We start from the raw sequence: 19,115 nt of genomic DNA, 5'->3' as shown, positions 1-19,115 counted from the left end.
TAGGCTGCTACCTTGAGTTAACGAACTGAAGTTAAGAACTTCCCATTTCCATAGTGGAGACAAGGCCCATGAGAGATGGGGCAAGAAGAGACAGGGAGTGAGGATGAATCTACTGATGCTTTTCAACTCATGCTCAGAAAAGTGTCAGTAGATGAGCAAAACAGCTAGGGAGGAAGCGCGTGTCCCCATCAATCCCACTGCAATGCTGTCTCCGTAGAAGTGAGCGTGGGAGGACACTCCAGAGGTCTGGGCAGTTCCTACTTTTTGACCAGCATCCCAGTAGTCCGGTAAATCCCCTTCCACACAGAATATGGTCCGATCATCATTCCTCCTTCTTCCACGATTTAAAACACTTGTGCCAACCTCCCAATTGGAGTTCAATTCTGAAGTTTACTTTGGGCGCTTAGCGACAGCTGCTTTTAGAGAAAGGCTCAAATATTTTCTAGAAGACAAATGAGAAATTGCTTTGTCCTACTCTGGCTCCTTGCTTTAAGCCTGATCCTTTAAGACAGGACTGCTTAATTAAGCTCCTCAGTGACAACTGATGGAGCAGAGTCATCCACGATGCCCTGGCAAGGTCGATGGAGCACAGAAAGTTGTGCAAACAGAGCTGCTTTGCGCATCACTTGCCACCTCATCTGGCATCTGACATTTTCAAGGCATAGAAAAATGCATCTAAGCACAGACACCATCCATCTCTTGGCATTCAGCACTGTTTGCATGCAATTGTGCACTGATTAGCAGAGGTCCTTTTCTGATTAAGGGAGTCAAGCAAGGGTCGCCGCAACCCTGCCAGCTTGTGCAAAGTGCTGGATCCTAGGATGCCAGATTTAAATTGCCAAACAATGACACATTGCAAAGCATCCTGTTTGCAAACAGCAAGCAGTGAGCAGACTGCATTCCCCTGCCGGTCAGCCTATGCAGAAGCATCTTCTCCTAGCCTGGGAAAGCACTGCACAGAGAACGCATCCCTTTGAGATACAGGGCCAAGTGATGGTCTGCCCCACTCAGGGGGGATGGCACCTGGCTTTTCTGACTCCCTGGGACCACTGACTCCTGACATGGGGAGCTATGCCAAAGTAGGGACTGCTTCCTCTCCAGGCGGCAGCGTTCTCCCCATGCTGCACACAACCAAGGTTTCCCAGCTAGCAGCATGCTTGCTGCACCAGGGAAATGCAGGCTGCTACAGGAATTGGGCTGTGCTCTGCAGATCAAGGCAGGGCTGAGAGGCAGATTATATCCCTCCAAGTTGCCATCTGCCTCTTGCTGCCGCGGCTCCTCACAAAGCCACAACTGCGCCCCGACATAACCAAGCCAAGCCTGCTGGACCAGACTGCTGACCTTGGTTCCCATGTATGACTCTTACTCCTTCAGCAGACCCATTGACTTTAGCACCCTACTCCCCAGAAAGTCCCACACTCAGTGGAAGTGAGGGTGTCCCAATTTGGATCACAGCGTTTCCATTATATGCACCCGCGCCAGCTTTGTGACGTAAAGACAGGCCCTCGGTCACTAAGGGTCCTGAAAGGTTTAGTGGAGCTTTTGTTAGCGCAGTGACACTAACCATCCATCCAGAATGACTGCAAAGCATGTCGATGCCCTCATATAATCCCAATCGGATCAAACAAGATGATTATATAAATTCTCCCCTAACTTTCCAAAAAACTACAGTAAGAATTATAAACTCCAGTTTGTCAGACCACCACCATAAAAATATCATAGTTCTTTTGAATCCAGGGTAGTTTTTTTGTTTTACTGACAAAAGAATGCACTTGATTTTTTTCTCCCCCTGCAGATAAATGACTGGCCAAAAGCTGACTCTCCCTTACTTGACTCTGGCGTAGAGAAGACCGAACCTGCATCACAACCTGAATTTCCTTCACAGACGAGACAGGCTGAAGCCGGTAAAAATCTGTAATGAGAAATCTAATTCCATTACCTAACGACAGCAGAGTCTTTTGAGAAAGCTGTGTCAGATATCAAGAAGGGGCGCTGACCCCATCAGGCTGCTTCAAACTACAGGAAAAAAAGCAGCAAATGTTAACAGTAGCTAGATAATCTCCTGTGCCTTTACAGAGGCACTTCAGTATGCTATAAACTGTCCAAAACCATGGTTTACAGGAGCAAGTTTTGGGGCAGTCGTTTTGGAAACTGCAAGGCTGTTTTTTCTAAGGGTTGGTATACTACTGGTCTCTTTGACATTTGGTATTTTAATGGCAAAGGACAAACAACTTCCCTCCATTCCTGTTTCAGAATGAAGTTAAATAAAAAAAACCCACATCCTGCTACCATTCCCAGTGAAGTCAGAGATTTTGTGTATTAAAAAAAACCAAAACACAAAACATATCTGAGTATGCTGTGCCCACACATTAGGGCTTCACTTAATTGGCCCCCTGATAAATAGCTTGCACATTTAACTGGGCTGATGGCAAGGGAACATATTGAGGACATCACACAGCAGAGATTCGAAATGACAGCTGCGTGACACACAGCCTGTCCAGACCCGTCCGCTTGGGATTCCTATTCGTGATCTGTATTACAGAAACGCCAAAATCAGATCAGGGACTCATCGTTACACATGCACACACAGCAAGAGACAGTCCTGCCCTGGAGGGAGTGGAATCAGAGCAGACAAAGCAGGTAGGGGAATTATTATCCCCATTTCACAGATGGGGGCATGGAGACACAGACACTTCCCCAAAGTCTATGGCAGAGTTGGGTTGCAAACCCAGATCTCTTGGGTCCCAGCCCCGTGCATCCTTCCTCACCTCCTTTCCACCTGTTTGCCAGGGATAATCACCCTTGGAGAAAGGAGAATGCGTGAAGGTGGAGTAGCACGCTCTGGGGTGTGTCTCATTTTCAAGCTGCTGTGATGGTTGATTTGTTTCTTTTTGCAGAAAACTGCAGACCTGGCAGCCTCTGCACTAGTCTGAGCATTAAAGCTTCTTAATTAAATCCCCACAACTGGTTTGCTAGTGGGCTTGAGATAAAACACTGCAGAGAATGCTGTCCGAACACTGCCACGGACAGCCTAGGCTACTCAGGACAGGCCTTGGAGGGGCCCAGTAAGCTGCCCGACATCTCAGGGACAGAAAAGCCAAAGCAGAGGATTTACGTGACTCACCCCGGTTCACAAACAGCGTCAGCCACATTGTAGGGGTTAGAAGTTAAGAGCACTCGTGTTCACGACCAGCAGCCGCTTGGCAGGTGAGGGCACATGCAGCAGCAACACAATACTATTTTCCATTTCTAAATCACGTCCCCTTGAAACTCTGAGAACGCTACCCCTGCCAGTTAAGCAACACGGAAAATGCTTCTTTGGTGGAGACACGTGACACAGAGCCACAGAAAACTGAACTGCGCTGCTTATACCTGCTCTGTGAGCCTTATACATATCAAGGGACAATCTAGCACTGAACCCCAGAGTGTATTCATGCCTAGGGAGAAAACAGGTGATTGAACAGCCCATTGCGGTAGCCACAGTTACATCACAGAATATAACTAACTCTGTGGGCTGCAAATGACTGGATGACATGGGAGAACCGTATGAATGTACAGTGGGATATGACAATATGAGCAAATTGCTCCTTGTGACCGATGCTGCTATGGTGCAACCTAGCTGACAGGTCCTCAATAGCTGATGGATTGGAGTTGCTAACTCTTACCAAGTAGGCTCCTGCGTGGCAGCACTGTTTCTGCATTGCTAGATGAAAAGACAAATGGCTTATCGTTTGCCAGAGCTTTCTTTTTGTGACAGTTGTGCTTCAGTCAGTGAGCACCGCTGAGGAACGTCTGTCCTTGAAATAAACCATCTCCTTCAGAGTCGCTGTAATTTTTGCACACTTGAACATTTCTTTGTTTGATGATTGTGTCAGCTGCAATACTGCCATAAGCATTTCATAACTCTGTGAATCTATGAACTCCTTGTGAAGGAAGTCAAGCACTATTAACCGCAGCCCTTTGTGCTTTGGTGGTGCGTTTCATCTCTGAGCTGCTCAAGGCAAGCAAACAGCATGGAAAGAAAACCATCTACCATTCAGATACAGCCAATGGTAGAAGATGAGGCAAGTGTTTAGCAGCAGACAGGAATATCACCACAGTTTAAGACAGGTAGTGAGAAAAAAAACAGCTGTGATAGTTGCACAAATTCAGTTCAGCAGAGTCAAAATGGAGAAACCCAATTCTTGCAAAAATCATTGTGGGGTCTGCAATGGTTATGGGTTATCTGGAGTTTGGGATTACATCCACCAGCCTGGAGGAACAGATTAACGGTAAAAGAAGCAGCAGCCCTATGTACTGAGCTAGGCCCAACACTGTACGCCAGACCCTACGTTAGAGTTTAGATGAGTATTTCTGGGTGCCGCAGCAAGATCCTTTTAAGGATAAACCCAGAGATTTTAAATAGGAATCCAGAGCCTCAAAAACATTTGGACCTGTTGTGGTCTTCCTGAGTTCTCTGCAACAGAAAAAGTACTCTATCATTTTTCCACAGTCAAAAAGACAAGAGCATGCTAAAGCCTGGCATTTACTGAGGTGTGTCTTGAGTCTTAAAAGGTTGAGAGCCACTAACTTAGATATTTTGATGAAAGATACCTTAGAAAAAGACCTGGTACAACTAAGGTTGTATAGATTATCCTTCCAAGTGGATAAGAATCCAGAGCAAATCCATCATCCATCAAAGAGATCTCACTTGTAGGTGCAAAATCTATGAAGATCACAGGGTAAGATGGTCTAAACGTTTTGTGGTTCCAGTTGTTCCAATATTTAAAACAGCCTATTTTGGTTGATGGCTCTGACTCTGCTACTGGGTGTTAGTGATGCTCCACGAGACCACAAGGAATGGACCGCTAAGATGCAAGCTTCTAGACCTAGAATCACAGAAAATGAGGGTTGGAAGGGACTCCAGGAGGTCACGTCTAGTCCAACCCCCTGCTCAACGCAGGATCAACCCAAACTAGATCATCCCAGCCAAGGCTTTGTCAAGCCGGGTCTTAAAAACCTGCAAGGATGGAGACTCTGCCACTTCTCTAGGTAACCTGTTCCAGTGCTTCATCATCCTCCTAGCGAGACAGTTTTTCCTAATATCCAACCTAAACTTCCCTTGCTGCAACCTGAACCCACTGCTCCTTGCTGTGTCAAGGAACCTGCCTCTTTAAAGGTAAGACCATATATCAACCCATACTGGTTCATGGACTGTCAGTCAAAGCAAACCCACTGCTGTAACTCCAAGGTGCCCAGCTCCCTCCTTCCTGTGAAATAACAGATGTGAATTTCAGTATCACACAAAGCGCATCCTCAGAGATAAAATTCTGCCGTGCTCTCTTCAGGAGGCAATGTCCTGGCCTGGTATTGGATCTCATGAATCAGGAAAACTTTGCCAGGAAAAAGGAGGTGTTTTCCAGACAGCTTTAGAGCTTATTCTTGGCAGCATCCCTTTGAGGAGCTCGTCACCTCTGTGCCGACAAGAAAACCCAGAGGCAAAGTGACTCGTTGACTGGGTCACAGCAAAAGTCAGAACTGGGATCAAAAAACTCAGAAACCCTGGGGTACCACAGCCCTGCACAAGTGCGCAGGCCCCTCAGTACACCTCCTCCATTCTGGCCAAAAATAGTTTGCTGGGCAGCAACCTGGGACTTGTCTTGCTGACAGCAGTCAGGTTGGACTGGGACCCGTTAGCCTCCGTCTGCTGGTGCTCAGTGCGTCACGCTGAGGAAACCACCCCCAGTCTGAAGGGTCTGATTTACTGCTGCAGGAGGTCAGGCTGATCTCCTAAACTTTTGGTGCCTTTTTTTGCCAAGTTGGGCTAACTTTTCCTGCTTTGGGTTTGCTCGGCAATGACTGCCAGTAACGGTGTCACTGACTCTTAAGGCAGGTGTCACCGTTAATCAATTCTAGCCCTAATGAAAAAAAAAGTTTTTCATTGTTTCCCAAGCCTTAGATTTGGCCTCTTTCTATTTTTCCACAGCTCACCCTGAAGCGCCTTGAAGAATACCTCTCTTTACAAAGAAAACACAAGTGTGTGGCATAGCACGTTCAGTTACAAAAAGTCCTGGCATCGTCATTAGTAAAGTATGAGTTTCCTAGCCAGCCTGATGTTGCAAACTATTTTAATGCAATGCAGATGTATTAAATCCCGTCAAAGACAGATCTCCATGTTGCAGTGAGCTTGGCAGAAGAAAGGAGTGTTAATACAGAATGCAATTGCTTGAGGCTGTTAGATCATTGTTATCACCTGGGCTATTGTTTCAGAGATTTGGGTATAAGAGGTTTCTCACTTATAAATCACCTTCCCCTTAGGACACATCTTGCTGAGAATAATAAATAATACTTATGCTTCTATAACTCTTTGCCTGTGAAGATTGCACAATGCCTTAGCAACGATGGGTGTCATTTCTCCCGCATTACTAACAGCAAAAACCAAAGCAAAGAGAAGTCAGCTGAGGTACTCATAGTCACAGACTGAAACAGTGGCAGAGATTCAACTGAAAGCCAGGCTCTCTGAATCCTGAGTCCTTAATATAACCACCAAGACTGCACAGCCACCTCTGAAAATTTGTGACATTAGCACCACCAAGAAAATGAATGCAGTACCAGGATCTCAGCATAACAGCCAAGATCACAAAACCTCACCAAGATCAAGTCATTAAACTAGAGGATAGAAAGGCTGGATGGATTACACGGTTGGTAATAGGTTACAGGAGGGTGGTTCTGTGATAAAGGCACAGAACAGGCAATCGCATTATCTTGGTCATATTCCACTGACTTCCCTGCAAGAAGCAAGTTTATTAATAGAGCATCGGAGCCACAGGCCATAGCACGTCATACAATAAATATGAAAAAAACAACCCATAAATGTTAAAAATCACCACACTGCAATAGGATGTACAACGTGCATCCATCATAAAAACTTGTATTGGTCCTCAGTTATAACCCCTAGGACAACACTAAAATTAAATAAAATCTGTTTGTGCAGCACAGGCCTACAGACCAAAAGATTTATGTTTGCTTTCTGATAGTTTATGCTCAGACATTCCTGCCAGCTAAAAGAGTTGAAGCTTTCTACCCTCTGCTCCAAGTCTACAAGTGTGGGATTTCAGCCCTGTCAGGCATGCCTGATGATCAGCAACTCTTAACCAGTTAATGAGTTCAAGAGGAAAATAGTTAAACTATCACCTAACATTTCTTCTTTTGGAAATCAGGTCTGTTAGCTCACCCCATGCCTTACCACAATTCAGCTCCGGTGGGGCCTCAAAACAGAGTGACCTGGAAACTACAAAAGCCCTTGCCATTTCCTCCTGGAGACCACCTCAGTCAACAGAGGAAAAAACTAATTTCAGACCAACAACAGCTAGGTGCAATCTTTCCACCTCTGGGGAGTGAGAGAGGCAGAACTGGTCATGCTCCATGCAACTGAGCTCTACAGACTTCGCCTCCCTTTCTTCTCCCCTCATCTGGGAAATGGGGAGGCAGTAACACACCGGAGCTCAGCAGAGGGTACAGATGGAGAGAGGTCATCAGGGCCACACATCCATGACATCCTCAGGGCAGAGTTGGCAGACAAAAGGGCCAAAAGTTACTGGGGAACTCTTTGCTCCTTGACTGCCAGCTCAGGCCTGACCCTCAGCAAGTGGTTTGCTCGCAACCAATGTAAAATAAGTCCGTGCAAAAGGAGCATGGACTGGTTGCTCAGTGGAAGCACATCTACGCTGAACAAGAACCATTCTGATTAGCACTAAATAGCAGTGCAGGAAGACTGAGGATGAGATGGGCCAGGAGGACTAATTGCCTCTCTTAGCTCAGGCTGAGGCATGCCAGGATGGGTGGCAAATACAGCCTCCACCTACATGGTGCCTATTCTATGGATAGTTTCCAGAGTTAACCGTCTAGCAGTTTTCTTCAGCACTGGGAATGAAAAAGAGTTAAAGAAAAACAAGCTACCCAGAAGCCAGTGCCCGAGAGGAAGCAAATAGTGATTGTTAGTCGTTATCTTCCCTAGAATCAGCATAGGAAAACTACCACCGGGAGCCTCTCTCATGTAAGACACCCTCTCATGTTGCAACCTGCACACGTGTACTAAAGTGCACTGCAATAACGAGCATCAGACAATAAACACTGATGGTGGCTCCTATTTGTACAGCTCAGCACAATTATCACGTACAACAACCACAATGTACGCATACATGTGCCACTGGGATAAATCTACTTCAGGTCTGACACTTATCTCAATGTTTAAATCTGGAGCTGCTTCATTAATTCCATGGGAATTACTACCCATGGGACTGTGATCACGGAGAACAGGACCTGGGCCTTATGAGGAGCTGGTAGCAAGGCAAGAGGGATTTGGGCTTGCCAGAGTTATACATCCTAAACAAATCCTGGCTCCTTATTCCAAACACTCCCAGATTTTGCAAAAGTTTTATTGTAGGAGCCAAATTTCAAGTTGCCACAACTCTGGTACTTTAGGAAAAGCTGGGGCTGGAACGTAGATCAGAAGTATGCAGCTGAAGCTCATCTACAGCCCCCACACAAGTAAGATGGCATCTATAGGAAAACTTGCCCAAATAAAATCTGGACTCGGCCTCACTCAACTCATTCCAGCTTCATGCAACATAAATTAAAAGCTCTTACACTGCTGCTGTTTTGAATTTATTCTCCTGGACTAAACACATGCTGATCTATGGAAGACACTACAAAGCCTGGGCCAGCTTTTTCACGTACGGGAGGATGCGTTTGCTCAGAGTGCAGCACTGCTATTAAAAACGTGCATTTGAGCTCAGACAGCTTACATGCCAGAAGGTCACCCTTAAGTTAGAGCTGTTATAAATAGACCCTGACCAGAAAGGATAACAGTCTGTTAACTAAAAGCCAGGAGTGGACTAAAGCAAAAAAGCAGTCAGCAGGGATAAAGAAAGCAAGAGGCCCCAGTCCCTCTTTGGGGATGTCATTACTGTCAAAAAACTGGGGAAAAATCATTCAAGATATGTACCCCCTCATTAGAGACATGTACCCCATAAAGGCTGAAAGCCTTCAGGATAATGAAGTGAATCAGGCCCTTCCACATCCTTTCAGCTTCATAGTACATAAAGGCCTTCCCAAAATGAGTGATCACTTGGATGTGGTTGCATGGATTTCCAGGATTTCACTCCTCTCTGTTCTCATGTCTCCTAACTACCAAAAAGGTAGACTGCAGGACCGATATTTAAAATGCCCGTGCTGGCATCCAAATTAGGCCAGCGGTGCAGAGCGCCTGCCAAGGTCATCATAGAGAAGAGGCTGGCTGGATCATGCAGCAGAGGCAGGCGGCCTCTTTGAAAACAGGAAAGAAATGGACATTTAGGACCAAGCAGAGTCAAACTGCCTCTTGCAAGAAGTCAAAAGACTACAAGGACAGGTCAAAGCATGGGCAAGGAGTAAGGGAGCTGGTCACCATTCAGGTCCTTGCTCTACTAGACTAGCGGTTCAGCCTTGCTCCATTCACTTAGCTAGGCTGCGCCTGCTTCCTCATCTCTAGAAGACAGATAATATCACCAGTCTCAGAGAAGCAGAAGCCCAGCTCCAGGTTGCGAACAGCTTTGAGCACCTCAGAGGGGATGCGTGAAAAAGAAAGGTATGTTTAATTGTTAGGATTCTTACAGTCTCTGTTAACAGGGAGACATGGACCACCAGCAAGTGGACAATGCGTGTGCTAAGCATGAGGTGTCAGCAGGACTTACCTATTCTAGGTATAAAGTGCTTCTGTATTGCACCAATATAACAATATTGCCTAGAACAAATTCCCTTTTTGACACAATCCCAGTGCTAGGGGACCTTGCACATATTTCAGGCCAGCAATTTATTGCATTAAGCTGTGCTGGCTTTAGGCCTTGTGTGCAGCAGCAGCCACTGGTTCCTATTTGTGGAGGGTGCTTTTGTGTGTAGGTTCAAGGACCATTCACTGCTCACCCTCCTGGAGAAAATGAGGAACAAGCCATGCCACAGAAACCACAAGCCACATCATGTCACAAGCCAGGAACAAGACACGTCACAAGCGCAGGTGACAACTTCAGCACCATGACAGCCCTCTGCTTTGAACAAGTGACTATTAAAATAGGTTCCTCTGGTTTCATGTCTAACTGGGGATGGGGGGGAAACGCCACTCTCTACAGCAGCAGTTTTCAAACTGTGGGGCACACCCCTGGGGGGGGTGAAGGAATACTGGGGGGGGGGCACATTGCAAAGGGGCACGAGCAAGAAGTTTGCAAGGACCTAGTGCTGCTACAGCCTCGCAGGGTGATGCAGGGGCAGCCTGGGCAGGCTCCACCAGCGGGCTGCTGCACCTCCAGGAGCTCAGTGTGGTGGGCACACAGCCTAGAGTCACAGCGGGGCCAAGGCAGGAGGCACTGGAGCCACGGTAGGTGGAGGCCACCCCGCCAAGCTGAGTAGAGCCAGACAACGGCGGCTGCTAGGATGAGGGGTGTCCTGTGCCTGGCTGCGCTGTTCCTCTGGGGTGAGGGGAGCTGGGGGGCGCAAACAAAATTGTAACACAAAGCTCAAAAACATTGAAAACTACTGCTCTATGGAAAAAGCACTGGTACCATCACAGCTGTTTGCATCACTGCTGACGATTCAGCTCCATCAGTCAACAGATCAAAAATGCAGGCCTTCCTCTGTGCAGAACAGCTTGTTCCCTTTGAACCAGAGATCTAAACATGTATTTGTACTAATTGCATAAACGGCTACCCTTAATTTGCCAGCCCTTTAAAGGCTGCATTATATCCTTTTTACTTTGAGCAGGGGTCGCACAGGGATGAAGCAATTTCTTACATATGGCCTTACATGGGTGTCAAGATTGCTTGGGGGAAGCCTCATTAGCAGCCCATACTCAGGGCTCAGGCAATCCTGTGTTCAGAAGCAAGCTAAGAGCTAAGTGTCATATAAATGCTGCTTGTAAACACATCAAAGCTGCTCTGGGAAACCTCCCCGACTTCCCAGCGTCTGTATGAGCACTAGGATTCTCCTTGTGGAAGCTCTTTCAGCATTTCAACCCACCCCCAGCTGCAAACTGGTGGTACTGGTAGTGCAGCCAAAGCTCCAGCAATGGAAGCACAATGTTCCCTAACCCCTGTTCAGAGCCACTCAGCGCGACAGCGGCTCTGAATCCACTGTGGGCTGCAGGAGGCTTCTGAAAAGCTCCTGCACAGAAGCCAGGAATGGTGGCTATCATTGCAGGAGGACAGCCACAGTGACTTCTGAACTTGGTCTGTGCTAAAATCCAACCCATGCTGCCCCTTCGGAGAAAAAAAATCTTTAATTGAAAAAAAAAAAAAAAAAGATGCAATTCCTTCATTGTTATATAACAATATAGGTTATTATTAACACTCCAGGGAAATTATTGCGACAACAGGTGATGTTAGCCTGAATGTGTCCTTCATAAGCTTTCACAGGGAACCTGGGATACCCCCTGAATCCTCTTTGCATTACAGCAGCCCTGGGTAGCCTCGCTGCAGATTGACTTAGTAAGAGACGGCCCCTGTGCAGAATACTTTACAGTCACAGTAGTAAACCTAATGTCTGGAGAGAAAGCAGAGGCGCAGGGATCAAGGTCATTTTCAGAAACCTAATGCAATTAAGTTGTCAGTGAAAGCTGTCCTTAACCATCCAGCTCTAGGATCCACTACAAAATTGTACAAGGGATGCGTGCCACTTTGTGGAAGAAAGCAGCCTTGATCCACCAAACACATCCCACTCCATTTATCCTTACACCTCTCCTCTTAGGCAAGGGGATATATTATTGCATCCATTTTACATATGTAAAACTGAGGCACAAAGATGTGGAACTGGGGATCTTGAAGAGTCTGGTATTTAACACCTGCCTACATCAATGCAATTAATAGAACCAAACAACACTGATATAATCCCAGCAATTAATTAAATAAAGAAACCCTTGGGAGAGAAAACCACTTGCTAGGTCAGAGCAGCTTGCAATCCCAACAAGAAGAAACATTCAATGTATTTTATTTGCCATCTAAGAGACCCAGGTTCAGGATTTCAAAAGCGTTTGATGCCCTGCAACAATCACTGATCCTAGGGTGCCGAGGCCTTCTCAGTGTCCTGTTGTCCAAGCAGGAGACAAGCCCCTGGGAGAAGCCAGTCAGGGAGTGCAAGCCATTGATGTAGAGGTTTTGTCTTTAATGAGGCTTGTGATAAAAGCGCCAGGCACTAACGCACAAATGCTCTGAAGGCAGAGAGGGATCCAAGCCAAAGGGAACATTTGTCTGAAAGCACCTTGCTTCCTAATTCTTCAGGGCAGCTCATTTGATGAACTTTAGTTCAAGCACCTCCACCACCATTGTGAAGTGTGGGGATGCTGGTGCACAAGACATGGGAGGCTGCTGGAGCGCAGTATCTACCACACTCCACCAGACTTGATTAATTGAGCGTGCTCTAATGCGCTGTAATTGCAGCACATCGGAGCAGCCTCCGCACTCACGTATAGGCACCCCAAAAGTGCAAGACAAAGCAGGGAATATTAGGAGGGTTCCTGCCATAATTGCACCTGACCTAAGGACCCCCCTGCCTTGCTGATGCATCTCTTTGAATGATATAGGGTCCCATTTCAGAACTTGACCTCCAGATCAGCAAGGGGACATGCTTCCTTCAAGGACAGGATAAAATCACAGAACAGGAACAGCAAGCAAATCCCTGTTTTGCCAGCACTGCTCAATCACACCACCACACCACACATGAGTGTGCAGCCCAGGCAAGTCCTTCCAGTTGCTGTGGCTCCAGGCTCTCAGTACTGTCAGCTTTCATCTTAACAGGCCAAAACACTTGCAAAGACAGAGTACATTCTCAGCTGCCTCCCCCCTTCCTGGTATCCAAGTGTGGCAGCTGGGTACTCCCTCCCATTACAGGCCACAGGGGAAACCAAAAGGCACCACAGAAGTCAGAGAGACAAAAAGTTTAGGAAGTCATCCTAGTTCATCCCCTTCCAATGCAGAAATAGTCCTACAGTTTTAGTGATTTGCCAGAGCACCTGAAGAGAAAAGAAAACAGAAACAGGAACCATGCAGAAGGTAGGAGCAAAACACAGGCTAGGCACAGGGTTACAGGCCTGCTGGGAATATACTTCATCACCCCAATGGTCCAAACACATCCCCTCCACTCAAGCTTGCAATCACAGCACTGTGCATGCCACCGATCATTTATAACACGATGCAGTTTCCCAAAAGACAGATGTGAGCAGAACTCCCTTGGCCACGTAATTAGAGCAGAAGCACCCAATGGGGACCTACCGGTTTGGGGCAGTGAATGTACCTAGCGAGGCTGATGATCAGGTCATGGGTGATGGGGTCCACCAGGTTACGGAAGCTGGCATATCGGTACAGGACATCATCCAGCGAGGTCGACTCCATTCCTAAGTCCTGCAGAAACCGGGTTACAGAAACAAGGTCAGGCAGACAATGACCCACAACGGCAACAGTCTCTCTCTCCAAACTGACCTGTGTTGGTAGCCTCAGTACAGAAGCCAAGGACTAGAGACAAGTCCTCCCTATTCCCCCGATGTATGTGCTCAGTGCAGGGAAAGGGGGACGCTGGCATGGTGGGATGGCACAGCTTGCACTCCTGTGCTTTCCCTGTCCCAGAGGACACATGAGGCTTGAGGGCTGGCAACCTGGCACTTTTCACAAGTCCAAAATTCAGGGATTGAGCTACATGAAGGAAGTGGGTCTCTCCTTCCACCCACAGCAGAGCAACAGATAACTCCCCTGAAACTATCCACTACCCAGCAGAAGGCCGTGAGATGAGAATTTGGCTCAGCTTATTCCAAGACAGACCAAGTGGAGGGACTTTGGCACAAACCCCACAACTGTATTAACTACGCTAGTGCACTTACTGACTCCTCTGCTCCCTGGCCTCTATTAAATGGGTGGGGAGGGCTTAGATATACCAGACTGAGTCTGCTTCCAGCATTTTCTCTTCTTTTAATCACCTTTTGTTTCTCAAAAGCAACTCCCCCGGGGGGTTCCACGTCATCACTCTTAAATCAGCTGCAGACTACAGCAAGTTCCACCGCCAAAACAACTCCTCTTGCCTGGCTCCTGCTCTCCCACAGGAGTGAGCCTTTGAGAAAGTTTCCAGCACCCAGGCCACAAGGGACCTAGATACTTTCCCTAACTTGGGGACTGATTTCATGTGTGATAATACCTTCCCTGTAAACCAACAGTAATATTGCTGCCTATCCACCACTCTCTCTTGATCTTATCTTTTTTATACCAGGGTCTTCCTGAAAACATCCCCTTTTTGGGTTGTCTGATTTCCATCCAGACGTTTTTTTTGAAATCTGAACAAATGTCCAGGATGTTGTTCTGTTCTGCAGGGGTGTGTGGGGGGAGGGTGTTTGGAGGCAGGTCACATGCACGTGGCCAGCATGCAGCCAGGCAGGGCAGTGGGAGCAGTCCCAGCAGCTGGATGCAGGTAAGTCTGTGGGAGGCTGGGGGCAGCACAGCACAGGAGCCCAGTTTGGGGCAGGAGGTGCTACAAGCATCCCTTCCTCCTCCTCCTAGCCCATGCTGGGGCTGGACTTGCTCCACCACTACCTGCAAAAGCCAAAGCCACTGCTTTCCAGCCTGTTTGGGATGTGGGAGCTGGAAGGGGTGGGGTGCTGTGGGTCAGGAGTGAGGGGCACCAGCAGGGCTGGGGGCACAATGGGTGGGAAGTGAGGGGCACCGGGGGGTGGGGAACTATGGACCAGGACTGCAGGGCACTGGAAGCACCAAGGGGCTGTGGGTCAGGAGTGAGGGGCACCAGCTTGGCCTGGGGTGGGGGGGACGGACACGATGACTGTGGGTAGGGAGTGAGGGGCACTAGCAGGGGCAGGGGTCTGCAGGTCAGGAGCGAGGGACAGCAGCAGGGATAGAGGGCTGTGGGTTAGGGGAGAGGTGTCCCCATAACAGATGTCCTCTTTTTTGGAACTGCAAATATGGTAACCCTATTCTATATAGGGTTACCATATATATAAGCCGACCTTGCTGGGTAGAGACAAGCTCTTCTGCCCTGGATGTACAACTCCACAGAATCATAGAAAATGAGGGTTGAAAGGGACCTCAGGAGGTCATCTAGTCCAGCCCCCCACTCAAAGCATGACCAGCCCCAACTAGATCATCCCAGCCAAGGTTTTGTCTAGCCAGGTCTTAAAAACCTCTAAGGATGGAGCTTCCACCACCTCTCTGGGTAACCTCTTCCAGTGCTCTACTACATTCCTCATGACAGCATTTTTCCTAACATCCAACCTAAACTTCCCTGCTGCAACTTGAGATCATTGCTCTTTGTTCTGTCATCTGCTACCATTAAGAACAGTCCAGCTCCATCCTCTTTCCCACCACCCTTCAGATAGTTGAAGATTGCTATTAAATGCCCCCTTGAGTCTTCTCTTCTCCAGACTAAATAAACCCAGCTCCTTCACAAGTCATGTGCCCCAGCCTCCTGACCATTTTCATCACTTTCCTCTGGACTCTCTCCAATTTGTCCACATCCTTTCTGTAGTTGGGGGCCCAAAACTGGACGCAGTACTCTAGATGTGGCCTCACCAATGTTGAATACAAGAGAAGAATCATTTCCCTTGGTTATGCTGGCAGTGCTCCTACTAATGCAGCCCAGCATGCCATTACCTTTCTTGGCAACAAGGGCACACTGTTGGCTCATATTCAGCATATTGTCCACTGTAACCCCCAGGTCCTTTTCTGCAGAGCTGCTGCCCAGCCAGTCAGCCCCCAGCCTGTACCGGTGCATGGGATTGTTCGGTCCTAAGTGCAGGACTTTGCGCTTGTCCTTGTTGAACTTTTGCATGGTGTAGCCTCGAGCTCCATTTAGGCCTGTAGATTGTACTGTAGATCCTAAAGGCGTCTCCCTCTGAGCGACACCCACGCCCCACACTTAGTAGAGTTGCGATGATCGTTCCATGTAGGTCAACACACTTAGGATCACAAGCCCCCTCTACACAGCATGAGCACAAACACAACTGCCTTAGTGTTTGCCTCCTTCTCTATCACATCTTTCTGCAAGATAAGCACTTGGGTTTGGTCAAGAGAAGGCAATTCACCCAGGAGAACCTGGAACCCGTCATTTAGAGGTTAATACTGTGTTTGTTAAGGAAGCTATCTGGCAAGTCATCACCCACCATGCTTTTTCAAGACAGCCACACTAATGCAGACACTTTTGTGTCAGTGGGTACCCGTGACAGCTTGTAGTTCACATCTTTTCCTGGGAAGTTGTAAGCCAGTTCAGACCCCCTGGCAGCTGACCCATTTGTAGACACCGAGCCGAGACAGAGAACAGCATGAGAGTCACAGACCATAAGCTGCAAACCTGGCAAGGTACCTCCCCCTGCCCTAGAGAGAGAGCCAAGAGGGGCTCTCACAGGGAGCCAGGGTGAGATGCAGCCTCATGCAAAATCTCTACCGGGTGTCCTGAGAGCAGGGTGATGGATCGCTCCTAGGACACCCGGTAGAGATGTGAGCAGCGCAAGAGGATCGCTTCAGAGATGCCGAGAAATTCAGAAGGACCAAACAATCCCCATAAATGTCTGAGAACATGGCACAGCAGGCACTTTGAAAAAGGCCTGGATCTCCTGACTGCCCCTAATTACATCTGCAGCTGTGCCAGCTCAGATTAACGATCAGCCTGATCACCCACAGGCTTCAACGCACAAGTTGTGGCATTCCCATTAGTGTCAACACTGCGCAGGAAGTAGCCGACTTCCTGTTCCAATGGCCACTTGTTACAGGGAGAGGATCTCAGTTACCCATCTTCCCCCCCACCCCAGTCTCCTGGCTTCCAATGCTCTTCGCTGGGTGGAAGGGATCCGCGGTTTCCATATTAAATTCTGGGTTTGGTGGATTAAGCACCTTAAAGAAGGACTGGACTCTATAGGACATGGCGCCAGCATAACGTGAGGGGCAAGAATAACAATCTATAAGTCACTATACCAATAAAAAGGATGAAAGTTGAGTGCTGACTTCTATTATATGACCCATTTGGAAGGATCACACAATGCACTGCAATCAGTCATCCAGAAGCGATACACGAGGACCAATTCAGCTACCGCTAGAAATCACCCAGTGATGAAGCACAGCCCAGCAATGATGGCAGAGGGAGAAGGAATGAAGTTTTATTGGAGCAGAGATTCCCTACACTGGGTGCATACTGCTCTTGGAGAACACAGGTTTTGGTTTTCATTTGAAATGGGAAGTCAGGAAAGGCTAAACAAGCAACGACCAAACACACACTCTACAGCCCAGCAAGCCGACAGAGCGCCTGCAACTCAGCCACGGTGAGAGAGCAGGCAGACGTTAGGAAAATTATGGTGGGTTCCAAAAACTTGTTTTAATAGGCTTCCCCTCCAAGAGCAAGTGAAGCATAAAACATTGGTACAGAAACACATCTTTAGCTCCAGATGCACAATCCTCTCCCATAAAAGTACTGGCAAAATTACAGCCCCTTTAGAATAATCTAACTCGAGACGGAGTCACCCTAGCATGGATCTAACTACCCAGTCCACCCACATGCTTGACAACAATGGGTACAAAAGTGCTCCCAGTTGACTGCTCCTATTGTGGAAAATTCTGCTGCTCGATATCAGGGACGAGGGAGGGAAAAGAAAAAAAAAAAGCTGTCCTTGCATTCAGGCAGCCACCTTAACGAAGCAAACCACCCCTACTAGGCAGTCTCAGTATGTTTTATTGATACAATCACCCAGGGCAAAGCCCACCCCAAGGCATGAGCTTTCAGACTAGATTGTAATAGCATGTCAATGCTGCTTAGTCCTCAGGCTGCCCCCCTGCACACAGGTGGAAATCCAGCCACAATGCGCTGCCTCCCCATCATACAGCAATTCAAGGCATAGAGGCAGCACCGTGTTCAGTGGTTGCTGATGCCGAGGGCAGGTGGAGGCACGTGACAAGACGGCTTCTCAGCAGAAAACAGCAAGAGGCTCGATCTGTCTAAGACTGGTGCAAAGGGTGGCTCTCTAGGGACCCACCATGACGTTCAAGCTTCAGCCACTGTATTTAGGCAGCATTAAAGAACAAACAAGGATTTTACTCCAAAGGCTGGAGGGCAACAGGAAAGAGGTGAGAGCTCTGGGCAAGAGGAACGCGAATAATACAGAAAAGAGATGTAAAGGGGAAACCACTCCATGTTTCTGGTCTCATGCCTCAGTGCAGTCAGTCACCCATCGATATCAAACACTGGAAGTGAAGACCCTGGGGCAGGCCCAGGGCAGGGTTGATCTGCTGAAAGTGAAACATAAAAGCTCTTTACGAGGTGCTAGTGCTACGAAGAGGCCTTCGGACACAGCAGCCATGGGAGAGCTCCAGTCCAGCTAAGGAAAAGAGTGAGATATTTAGGACAACCAGACACACAAAACCCTATTGAAATACCAAAAGCAAGCCAACTATGACTAATCTTTAGTCTTGGTTGCCACTAACGATTTAGCAGCTAATACAGGGATGTGAAACTCATCTGGCATCACAGGACAGATCCCTGGTGTGCAGCTAGCCTACAGGCTGAATGAATGGTCTAGTGCCAGGCCCTGTGGGCTGGATCCAGACTACGCCCCCCCTGCCCTTTGCAAGTCCTGTTGTTCGGTGGCCCTGCAGACTGAAAGCTGGAATCTTAAATGACTTATTTAAAAAGAAATGGATTTGTTTCCTTCCACTTTTTTTTGACAAGACACTAAACCGAGGAAGTTGGCCGTTATAAAAGGAACCGGTCTTGCATGGAGCTGCAGCCTCAAACAGGAAGCAGCAATGCAATGCTTCTGCAATTGGACTGTTTCCTATTTAATTTTAGGTGCACCATCAAGGCACCGGTAGAGTTAAGATGGCATTTTCACTATGAACACTCGATTCAGTAGGAAATGTTGACTCCAGGCTGAAATTTTGCACATACCACCTCAGCTGAGGATGCAAGGATTCGACTCTTAAGAAAAAAAAAGATGTCCAGTAGATTCTGTTAATTTAATGGCAGTACATAAAGATCACATTTAACCAGCCATGCCCCTACTGCTTATGATCTACACATAGCAATTATCCATCATATGGCCCCTGTCAAGTTGGAACTTTAAACAACATAAT

At 47.7% G+C, this 19,115-nt stretch overlaps 1 protein-coding gene across 1 annotated transcript in view; it reads right to left on the bottom strand.

Moving 5' to 3' along the window:
* Window positions 1–19,115, bottom strand: part of LRRC75A (leucine rich repeat containing 75A) — a gene marked incomplete at its 5' end in the record, with an annotated part of 163,478 nt that overhangs the window by 96,963 nt on the left and 47,400 nt on the right. The window contains one exon of the mRNA XM_019545305.1: window positions 13,275–13,403. Coding sequence (XP_019400850.1) covers window positions 13,275–13,403 — 129 coding nt within the window. The remainder of the gene's footprint in view (window positions 1–13,274; window positions 13,404–19,115) is intronic.

Source organism: Crocodylus porosus, unplaced genomic scaffold (assembly GCF_001723895.1).
Source record: "Crocodylus porosus isolate Cpor-Errol unplaced genomic scaffold, CroPor_comp1, whole genome shotgun sequence".
NCBI classification, from domain to species: domain Eukaryota; kingdom Metazoa; phylum Chordata; order Crocodylia; family Crocodylidae; genus Crocodylus; species Crocodylus porosus.
This window is presented reverse-complemented; position numbering and strand designations above follow the sequence as displayed.